The sequence below is a fragment of the Rhineura floridana genome, chromosome 8 (genome assembly GCF_030035675.1).
Source record: "Rhineura floridana isolate rRhiFlo1 chromosome 8, rRhiFlo1.hap2, whole genome shotgun sequence".
NCBI classification, from domain to species: Eukaryota; Metazoa; Chordata; class Lepidosauria; order Squamata; family Rhineuridae; genus Rhineura; species Rhineura floridana.
Window position 1 is genome coordinate 36,019,893 of NC_084487.1, and position 11,571 is coordinate 36,031,463.

Sequence of the window (11,571 nt, forward strand, 5' to 3'; positions counted from 1 at the left end):
TTCAGCATCCCTGTTGAAGAAAAAACAATGGGAACAAAGTGGAAAGGGGAAACTTACAGGTTTTTTTTACAGGAAGTATTTTATAGCTGTTGGCCTTAGTTATAACTAAGGTCTGAAGGCACCTGGGTTGGCCACATAGCCATGGGGTTCAGTGAGTAACAGCTTAGGTGGTGGGAGAACCAACTATGCTGTCTTTAGCTTTTTATGAAAAAGGCACACTATTCAACAGTATGAAAGGGAATATTAAAATGAGGGGAAGGGAAATTGCAATCAGTGGTGCTCTGCAATATTTCTGCATCTAAAACACAGAAGTTACATACAGCTATGATAGGCAGGTTCTGTAGCAGTTCTCATTTCCTCATAAACAAATGGACAATGCCCAATTTAACTTCCAGATGCTGTATTTTTAAAAGCTTTATTCAAGAGGTTAAATTGAAGGATAGCATTGCTTTTCTGTTCATTACATGAAGATTATTATTATTGATTTATATCCCACCTTTCCTCCCAGCAGGAGCCCAGGGCGGCAAACAAAAGCACTAAAAACATCATAAAAACAAGCTTTAAAACACATTAAAACAAAACATCTTCAAAAATGTTAGTTAAAAAAAGCTATGAAAACACCTTCTAAGATTGAAAACATTTAAAAAAAGGTTTAAGAACATATTAAAAAGCAATTCCAGCACAGATGCAAACTGGAATAGGTCTCAACTTTAAAGGCTTGTTGAAATAGGAAAGTCTTCAATAGGTGCAGAAAAGATAACAGATGGTGCCTGTCTTAAGAGGAGGGAATTCCATAGGGTAGGTGCTGCCACACTTAGTCTGTTTCCTATGTTGTGTGGAATGGACCTGATAAGATGGTATCTGCAGGAGGCCCTCGTCTGCAGAGTGGCATTTGACTATGTAAGGGATAAGTGTTGATGGTGGCGGTTCTTGCGTGACACAGCATACGTTACGTTGGAGTTAAGTTGAGCAAGAAACTTCTCAGATGCATTAGATCAGGTTAAGAGTCTTTATTAAGACATTAGGGCCAACAGGCTTAAGAGTAAATACATGTAGAGTTTCTTCAGTCACCCCCCCTTCTGGTACATCTCTCTCCAAAGGTAAACGCAGAAGACAACCTCTCAGTTCAGAGGCAATATACAGAAGACACAACTTACAGACTCTGTTAGAACTTTCCCAGTTGCTATCTCACGTTACCATGACAACCGCTGGCCTTGGATGTCTGCTCTCTCTCAGGCCAGGAGATAACAGTTACTTCTCAAAACTTGCAGGCTTTATGAAAAACAACTAGAGACAGTAATGCCTATGGGTCAACAGCCCAACATATTCCCATTTTTCCATCAAGACTGCAAAACTTTCCATTGCATCTATAACTTTTCCATTTCAGCAATACATTTCTACAATACAAAGGTAATACATTTCAATACATTGCATCATACAGATCCAAATTACATCTCAGTACATTGCAGTTCATTTCAGAACATCTCTGTACACTTACCTAGAACTTTATTCAATCAAATTTCAACTCATTCCAAGCCTTGTCACCAGTTTGCCAAATTTCTCCTCACACAACGGCTTGGTCATGATGTCAGCCACTATGTTAGTATCACAGAATGTCAGGGTAACAAACCCCTGCTGCACACAATCCCTCACGTGAAAGTATCTGACACTAATATGTTTTGTTCTTTTGGTATGAGCTTCTGATGTGGCTATCTTGATGCAGGTCTGATTGTCTTCATGTACAGTGATTGGTAGTTGTATCTCCATGCCTAAATCCTGCATGAGCATTGTGAACCATTGCAACTCGTTACAGGCCTGGGATAAGGCCACATACTCTGCTTCTGCACTTGATGTTGCAACCACAGTTTGTTTCTTGCTAATCCAATCAATGCAAGATCCGTGCCACATCATAACTATGCCAGAGGTTGACTTACGACTGCTCAGCTCCCCTGCATGATCTGCATCCACAAAACATTCAAGATCTCCTGTCTTTGCTCCTGTCAAAACCAGACTCTTTGTCTTCGTGCCTTTCAGATAACGCACTACCCTTTTAATTCCCTGCCAGTCAGCCTCTGAACAATGCTCTACCTTCCTACTTAAAATGCTGACTGCATTACAGATGTCTGGGCGAGACACCTTCACCAAATATTGCAATTTCCCTATTATGCGCCTGTACTTCTCAGGTTCTGTACAGGGCGTCTCCTGCACATTCTGTTGGAAAGCCACAACCATTGGAGTCTTCACAACATTGCATTCTGTCATGTTGCGTTCTTCTATGATCTGATTTACTTTCCTGACTCAATGTTTTGCTTCCGTCTTCTGCACGCACAATATCCGTGCCTAAATAGTGGGTGACAGGCCCCAAATTCTTTGTGTCCACCTGCCTGCCCAGTTGCTCCCTGAATTCCCTTTCCTCTTGCTGATCATGATACATGTACATGATGTCATCCACATAAACAGCAGAGATATTGGTTTGTGTTCCATTTCTCTGGACATATACACAGGGATCTGCCTTGCATCTTTGAAATCCCATCCCTTGTAACACACTGTCCAATTTCTCATTCCAGCAGCGTGCACTCTGCCGCAATCCATAGATAGACTTATGTAACTTACACACAAACCCTTCCTGTGACACAGACCCCGGAGGCAGCTCCATGTATATCTCCTCCTCTAAATCACCATGGAGGAATGCAGTCCCTATATCATAGTGATTAATGTGCATTTTCTGCATCGCTGCTAGTTTCAGCAGAACACGAATAGACTCATGTTTCACAACCGGGGCGAAAACAGCATCGAAATCTGTTCCATGTTGCTGGGTGAATCCCTTGGCTACCAAACGTGCCCTGTACCGCTGTACTTCCCCGGAACTTGCTTTCTTTTTCTTAAACACCCATCTGCAACCTATGGCCTTTTTACCCATGGGTAACTTTACTACTGTCCACGTGCCATTCTTTTGCATGGCCTTTAATTCTTCCTGCATGGCTGCTGCCACTTTTGCTGCTCTGCCTCAGGCATCAACCTGATTGCTTGAAATGATGATGGCTCTTCAAGTTCTCTTTGAACCTCCTCCATCTGGGCAGTGAATACCGACGGTGTGCCTTTTACAGCTGTCTGTTTACAGCCCTGACCATCATTCCCTTTCCGCCCCATTAAACTCAAGGCATCAGCACACCTTACACCCATGGTCATTTTAAACTGTGAATCATTAAGGCTTCCCTGCAAGCACACTTGATCTCCTCTCATTACAAAACATTTGTCTTTGTGAAACAATACTGAAAAATCACAACTCACCAGTTTTCTGACTGACAATACGTTATGAGCCAATTCTGGTACAAACAAACAATCTGACAGTATTCCAAGTTTATCAAATCTCACCAGTCCTCGAGCCTCCACGTTCTTCTGCGATCCATCCACAAGTAAAACAAAGTCCTGCACATCTTCTGAAGTGTAAAACAAACTCCTGTCTGTGATTAATATATGGCTCGCACCGCTGTCAAGAATCCAGTTAACAGGTCCTAAATCTTGAGACTTCTGTTTACAAAGTTCACACTTCCCTGTTTCCAGCCTCCGTCCCTGGAGTTTCGCTTGACTGCACAGTCTCTCTGGAGATGCCCACGATCTCCGCAAACATAACAAGCCTTTAGCCGCTGCTGCTCTTGCTTGCTTCCGGCTGCCTCCTTCGGCACGGCACTTTTCGCCTCTTTGCTTCTGACAGCTTCCATCAGCTCGGCTCTCTGCGCCTTCTGCCTCCGCTGCCATTCCTGGGACAAATCCTGCAACGCGTCCCACATCTGTTTAGCCGACGGCTCATCTCTCACACTCATCAGTTGAGAATCCGATAGAGCCAAGATTATAAATGCCTGCGCCCTCTGGTCTCGGCGCTTCCAGGCCTCGGTCGGTACTGCCGGGGGGTTTCCTTCTATAACTTCCCATAAATCTTCCTTTACTAGGAAAGCACGCATCCTTGGCCTCCAACTGCCATAATTCTTTTCATTAAGTCGTTCCATCGGCAAGCCTCCAGACATGTTTACAGCCATCCTGCTCACCTCTGTCTGGCACAATCAATCACGCTGCCCTCTCTGGAACTCCGTCTGCCGTTCAGACCAGCCACTTACTGTTGTGTAACGCGCTGTGGATCTGGGCCCATAACCCTGTTGATGGTGGCGGTTCTTGCATGACACAGCATACGTTACGTTGGAGTTAAGTTGAGCAAGAAACTTCTCAGATGCATTAGATCAGGTTAAGAGTCTTTATTAAGACATTAGGGCCAACAGGCTTAAGAGTAAATACATGTAGAGTTTCTTCAGTCACCCCCCCTTCTGGTACATATCTCTCCGAAGGTAAACGCAGAAGACAACCTCTCAGTTCAGAGGCAATATACAGAAGACACAACTTACAGACTCTGTTAGAACTTTCCCAGTTGCTATCTCACATTACCATGACAACCGCTGGCCTTGGATGTCTGCTCTCTCTCAGGCCAGGAGATAACAGTTACTTCTCCAAACTTGCAGGCTTTATGGAAAACAACTAGAGACAGTAATGCCTATGGGTCAACAGCCCAACAATAAGATGGTCTTTCAGGTATCTTGGTCTCAACCTGTATAGGGCTTTGTACACCAAGACTAGAACCTTGAACTTAGCCCGGTAGCAAATGGGCAGCCAGTGCAATTCTTTCAGCAGCGGGGTGACACATTGGCAATACCCTGTCCCAGTGAGCAGTCTCACTGCCACATTTTACACCAGCTGCAACTTCTGGACCAACCTCAAGGGCAGCCCCACACAGGATGCATTACGGCAATCCAGCCTGGAGGTTACCTGTGCATGGACAACAGTGGCCAGGCTATCCAGGTCCAGAAATGGCTGCAGCTGTCCTACCAGCCAAAGCTGGTAAAAGGCACTCCTAGCCACTGAGGTCACCTGGGCCTCTAGTGACAAAGATGGATCCAGGAGCACCCCCAGACTACAAACCTGCTCTTTCAGAGGGAGTATGACCCCATCCAAGGCAGGCAACTGACCAATTATCTGAACTTGGGAACCACCAACTCACAGTGCCTCCATCTTGCTAGGATTCAGACTTGGTTTATTGGCCCTCATCCAGCCCACCACTGAGTCCAGGCAGCGGTCCAGGGCTTGCATGGCCTCTCCTGATTCAGATGTTACAGAGAAATAGAGCTGGGTATCGTCAGCATACTGCTGACACCTCACCCCAAATCTCCTGATGATCACTGCCAAGGGCTTCATATAGACGTTAAACAGCATGGGGGACAAGATGGTACCCTGCAGTCTAAGTAGGACAACTTGTAGACTTCACTTAAAACCTAAGTAGCTCCTGTATTGGGACAACATAAAAAATATCTGAATGTTCATGTCTTCCATCTTTAAGATACAAACAGGAAACAATGGCATTCCAAGCACTAGTTGGGGACCGAAGTCTTACTACAGCTCAAGTTTCAAGCATATCTTTCTCCAGAAACTTGCAGTGCTTAATTGAGAAAACGTTTTGTTCTTCCACAGTTTTAACTGTAGTTGACAAGTCTGCAGGTGCTTACAATGCACTTTTAAGCAGCTGTTCTATTTAAGACAGGTGTTCTTGTGCAAAGATGAAAACAGGTTTTCTGGCTGTGGAAGTGCATCTACCAGCAACAACACAAACTAAAGCAGAGGTGTATGTGGTCACATGACACACTGAGCTTCATATCATTTGTTGATTCTGAACTTATCCTTTAAGTCCTTTGTACAAAAAATGTATTTGTCAATCTAGGGTTGCTAAGCATGAATGACGGCAGTGAGATCCTGCTCTACAGAAAAGTCATATTGGTACAGCAAATATAACTCCTGGGTATTCAGAAGTATGATGAACTGGCTGCTCTTACCTAGAGTGCAAACCTAGCTGTGTCTACTCAGAAGTAAGTCCTATTGAATTTGGTTGGGTTTACTTCTGGGTAAGCAGCATTAGCATTGTAGCCAAAGTCAGAGTACAGAAAACAATTTCACATAGCTTCTTCAAGTGTGGGAAGTTCAGTGCACTAGCTGTCTGAGGAGGTATCTGCCCCATTACAACTAGACATTTAAAACTTAAGCAGGCTCCAAAGCTGCTTTCATTAGCTGGGTTGTCCTCCCCACCACTGGAACCATCTATCCTTTCAGGAAGAACAGCAGGGCCTTCTCTTGGTGGTGGTGGGTCATTTCCCTCCCAGAGCCTTTCCTGCTTGAGGCCAGTGATGTACTAGAAGGCCCCACACAGTAAGGTGAGCTACATTACAGCCACTTCCAGGAAGGCTGACACAAGCTTAATGGAGGCCCACTACTGAACAGTGAGCTGGATACAGCAATTGATCCATCTGGTCTGCTGACAGGGTCATCTGGATGAGCCCTCCTTTATTTTCTATGGAGGGGCTGCTGAGATGCTGGCAGACTTTTCCCTAGGCCCAAAAAGGCCAGGCTGTAAGGTCAATAGACAACACTGCAGTAGGGTTGCCAGGCTCAAGGCCTGAGAATGATTCTGTACAGTAGGGCCCCGCTTACCGGCGCTTCACTTTCCAGCATTCTGCTAATGCAGCAACAGGAATTCCCCATTTTAAAGCCAGTTTTGTGCTTTTGTGGCATTTTTGCACAATACACCCCATTATGCTCAATGGGTTCCCACTTTACGGCGATTTCCGCTTTACAGCAGCAGTCCGGAACGGAACCTGCCGTATAAGCGGGGCCCGCCTGTATCTTTAAGAGAAGAGACAATTCAGCCAAGTGCAGGTTTCTTGCAACACTGTAATGGGTTGCCTTTGTATTGCATGGGAGGGGGCAATGAAGAACAGGGACTAAAAGTAACAACAGTTCATGTTTTCAGAAAACAGACAAAAGCTAGCTGAACTTGTATATCCCATGTTGCCAGAAGCTTGTCAAATGGTACAGGTTCAGTTATAAATATTAGACCAGTTCATGGACAAATGCAATCACATTCTGTGTATTATCACTGTTGTGAAGCCTGAACTTCCTGGTTTCTTTTTTTGAGGCCCAACAGTTCTGTTCTGAGTTCTCCAGGCTTGGGAGGAACTTCAGGTATCGTCTACAAAAAAACAAAACAAATCAGTCATACTGATATCCAAAGCCACAAAATCCACTAGAGGAATACCTCGAATTAACGTACACAATGGGACCAGAGCGAGTACATAAACCGAAAATGTCCTTAAAGTGAAGCACTACCTTTTAAAACTTTTTTTTACCTCTCCTTCTTGCGGAGCCTCAAAGCCCCGCACTAAAGCCTCTGCTGCTGCACTGCCACGCTTCTCAGCTGATCACGATCACGCCTCCCAGCTGATTTGCGGTGGCGCGATCGCATCTATTTCCACCCCCACGCACCATTAAGTGTCCGTAAGTGTGAAGCAAGTGTACGTAAACGGGCATGGTGGAGTATGGAGTATGTCCGTAAAAGTGAGTGTACGTTAAGTGAAGGTCTGTATAGCAGGGTATTCCTGTATATATATATATTATAGCTACAATTATTACTGGAAACTATTACAGGTAGAAGAACCACATGTGGACTGGATGCCTCTATCCTAATGTACATTTTGAAATAAAGGCCCAAAACAATATAGAAATATTCTGAACCAGGTTTTGTGTAAATTATCTTTGTTAGGATCCCTGAACACTAGATTTTTGGGGGCACTGTATTTGCAAACAGCAATGGTATTTTAAATATATATTATGCTGTGCTTCTATGCACATTATGCAATCACATACACATTAGGAAGGGACTTTAGCTCAGTGGTAGAGTGCATGCTTTGCATGCAAAAGATCTCTAGTTCAATCCCAGAGTAGGGTTAGGAAAGACTGCTGTCTAAAATCCTGGAGAGTCAATGTGAACAGTACTGAGCTAGATGGACCAATGGTCTGACTCAGTATAAGGCAGCTTCCTATGTGCTTATTGAAGTCAATCCCATTGTTAGGACTTCCAGGTTCTGAGGAAATGCATGTCTTCACGGTCTGCCTTTGGGCCAAAGGGGAAAAAAACCCGCAGGCCTGGAGAAAAGAGTTAAGAGCCATCCAGCAACACAAGAGCTATAGCTCATCTGCTCATCTGAGGCCCAGCTGCTGAAGGTGGCCCCTCCTCCTCTGCCATTGGACAAAAGGTAAAAAGACCTACAGTCCTGAAAGATATGCTACCTCAGAGCTATGCCATGTGTTGGAGGGGGTAGGTGCAGTCCCAATGTTACTGCATCGCATTACTTTATCTAAGGTTCCGGGGCGGGGGAGGAGTCTTGAAAAACAGAAAGCAATATATCAAACAAATGTATAAAACGTGGTGGGGAGAAGCTGCTTACAAGATCGGGCCTGTAATAACGATGGACAACTTCTGCACCAGCAAACATGGCCAACATACTTGCACTGAGCATTTTCAAGTAGCGCGGCCAAGAGGCTCCTGCAGGCATGGCAAAAAGGAACCAGCGGCACCTGGAATACAAGCAAAAGAGGAAGACAAGGATTTCTACTAGTTAAAAAATGGTTTTCCATCGCATGAAATCTGATGATATAGGAGGGAAATGAGACATGAGGGAGTCTAGAGTAGAAAGATGGCATTCTAGCAGTCCTCACCATGGGTGGTCGCCAACTAAGTCATACTCAGTAGATCCACTGAAATCAATGGACTTAACTAATGTCCATTGATTTGAGTGGGTCTACACTGAGTATGATTTAGTTGGCTACAATCCCATGTATATGCGTTATTAGGGAGTGACAAGAGACACTGAATCCAAGTATACATGTGAGAAAAGTGTTTTTCCTATAAGCCTTATTGCATTCATCATGGCAAGTTTAAACAAGGCCAACCAAACAAGAACAGCTTGCTCAAAGTCACACAGCGAATCCTCACTACAGAGATGGAAATACAAAGTTTTCTGCTGCAATCCCATGCACAATGACTTGGGAGTAAGTCCCAACAAAGTCCAAATGTTTTCTGAAAAGGTTCAGAAAAGGGCATCCAAAATGACCAAGGAGATGGAGCCACTCCACCGTGAGGAAAAGGCCCAAATATTTGGGGGTTTTTTAGTTTAGAGAAAAAGGGAGTAAGAGGTGACATGACAGCAGTGGGTAAAATTAAGCATGGCACCCAGAAAAGCTTTTCTTCCTCTCTCATAACACTATTCCTTGTGGACATCCAATGAAGCTGCATGTTGGAAGATTCAGGACAGACAAAAGAAAGTACTTCACACAGCACAGTTAAAGAGCATAGGTAAACTAATGGAACTTGTTCCTACAGGAGGCAACAACGGCTTTAAAAGAGGCTTAGACAAATTGGCTAACAATGGCTACTAGCCATGATGGCCATGCTCTCCCTCCACAATTGGAGGCAGTATGCTTCTGAATACCAGTTGCTGGAAACTGCAGAAGGGAAGAGTGCTTTTGTGCTTAGTTCCTGCTTGCGGATTTCCCACAGCCATCTGGTTGGCTACTGGGAGAACAGGGTGTTGGACTAGATGGGCCCTTGACCTGATCCAGCAGGCTCTCCTTATATTTAGTGGAATTTACTTCTGAGCAGATGTACATAGGATTGTACTGTTAGGGTCCTTTAGATCCTAGATAAAATTACATGCATCTGCCAAAGTGAGCTCCGGTGTAGGAAAAAATCTTCCACCAAGAATGTGTTAGTTTATTGCAGTTTAAATAACGAAAGACTCTTGCAGCTTCTTAAAAGAATCACAGGCCAAGAACCAAGAAATTTAAGGCTGTAATTGTAAACCTGTTTGTCAAACCTACTTGTTCAGAACTTAAAACCACCAAGAGTTGTCATTTTCAAAACAACACAGACAGGGCCTGAAAATACCTGGAGGGGAAAAACTTGAGAATCACCTAATTGGCAAAGGGCTATATAACTTGGTATATGGCGGTAGCTCAGTAGCAGAGTATCTGCTTTACATGCAAAAGGTACCAAGTTCAATCCCCAGCATTTCCAGGTAGGGTTGGGAGAGAGCCCAATATGAAACTCTGGAGAAACAGCTGCCTATATTAAGGCCACATCCACATCAGGCATTTATTCCACTATTATTCCAATTTAAACAGTCATGGCTTCCCCCAGACAATCCTGGGAAGTGTAGTTTTTGTAGGGTGCTGACAGTTGGTAGACTCCTACTCCCCTCACTGGATCATCACCTTGTAGGGGTGAGTGGGCTTGTGTGTTCCAATGAATGCTGTGAGTGATGCCGTCGGGAGTCATGTACTCCCAGCAGGGTCACCCATGGCAGTAAGGTCAAGGGAGAGGAACCAGACAAAGAACGATCCAAGAAAATCCTCAACAGCAGAACAGGTGGAGGATAACAATGTGTATGTTACAACGGCTGTGAAGGCAGATGAAGGCTGAAGCAGATAAAGGACTTCCAATCGTCATGGTACCCATGCCATTGGATCAAAGCCTTTTTCTGTCAAGATTGTGTGTTGATCGTGGTGCACTGATCTCCCCACATAAAACAAATTCACGCACAGGCTTCTTCCATAACAAAAGTCCCATGGCGATTGGCAAATGGCAACGGGGGCAGGACTGTGAAATCTAGAAGTCCCTAGTCATGGTCTGAGACATCGGCGGTGGATACAGATTCAGACGGATCCATTGTTAAAGACTATATTTTGGAAGACAATCTTACTCGGTCACGAGTGATCGCCAAGAGAAGAAGAATAAGACTCCTATTCCTCTGACAGAGCAACAATTTTCAGAGTGGTTTAACAGTCAGCCCCTCTTCCCAGAGAGTTCTGGACCCTGAAGCTCTGTGAGGGGACAGCTCTCAGCACCCTTCATAAACTACACTTCCCATGATCCTTTGGGGGTAGCCATTACAGTTTAAAGAGGAATAAATGCCTGGTGTGAATTCCCAAACCTGCTCCTTCAATTCCTCCAGCTGGGGACTTCCTACACCGCAGTAAGCATAACAGTCACTGGAGACTGAAGAAAGGGGTCGCCTGGAAGTTTTATCCCCGCTTGTTTGAATGGTTCCCCCACCCCGAAATCGAACAAGTCTATAAGAATCGAACAAATCTACAAGATCCACGTGCGCCCCTCCCCAGCTTCAAAAGGGAATACAAATTCTTCCCCGTGGGTGCGGGGAGCTTCTTCCATAGAACTGGTTGCTAACATCGCCCTAAAGTTCGTACTCACCTGCACCAGCAGCTCCCGATTGCGCTTTAACGCTGGTTCTATAGCAGGGCGTGACAGATTTGGTCAAGGACAAGCTAAAAGACGGTCTTTGGCCAGACAAAGAACCAATACAGAACTCGGAAGACAAGAGCAAAAGCAGTCACGTGTCAAACAGGTACCCACCCCAGTAACATACATGCATCCTAGAGATAGAAATAGAGAGTAAATCAGAGTATCAACTACCGTGAAAATTTGGAAGACGCTTTTGGCTGCGATTCTCTTCTTTGAATCTAGCGCGGCGGCGGCGCTCCAAACTAAAATATGTTTAGGGGGAAAGTCCTAAATAGTTCATTTTTGGAATTAAGAATGGAAAGCTGTTCCAGAAAGTGCTAAACGGTCAAATGAAAATCGGAAAGTGCTAAACGGTCAAATGAAATAAGTGCATTTTTTTA

General features: G+C 44.6%; 1 protein-coding gene across 1 annotated transcript; it reads right to left on the reverse strand.

Moving 5' to 3' along the window:
* Window positions 1–995: 995 nt before the first annotated feature.
* On the reverse strand, window positions 996–11,307 carry LOC133390384 (ubiquinol-cytochrome-c reductase complex assembly factor 6). Its single transcript, XM_061638878.1, has 3 exons — window positions 11,141–11,307; window positions 8,319–8,448; window positions 996–7,063 (listed from the first exon to the last, which is right to left on the reverse strand). Exons 2-3 carry the CDS (start codon window positions 8,424–8,426, stop codon window positions 6,968–6,970), a joined length of 204 nt encoding a protein of 67 aa, XP_061494862.1. The 5' UTR covers window positions 8,427–8,448; window positions 11,141–11,307; the 3' UTR covers window positions 996–6,967.
* Between the last annotated feature and the right edge of the window lie 264 nt (window positions 11,308–11,571).

What these genes read in the sequence shown, in the direction of transcription:
- LOC133390384 (XM_061638878.1), bottom strand. Translation starts at nt 8,426, where the DNA reads ATGCCTGCAGGAGCCTCTTGGCCGCGCTACTTGAAAATGCTCAGTGCA. An exon ending in GTTATTACAGGCCCGATCTT is followed by an intron (nt 7,064 to 8,318) that starts GTAAGCAGCTTC and finishes GTTTTTTTGTAG; the next exon opens with ACGATACCTGAAGTTCCTCC.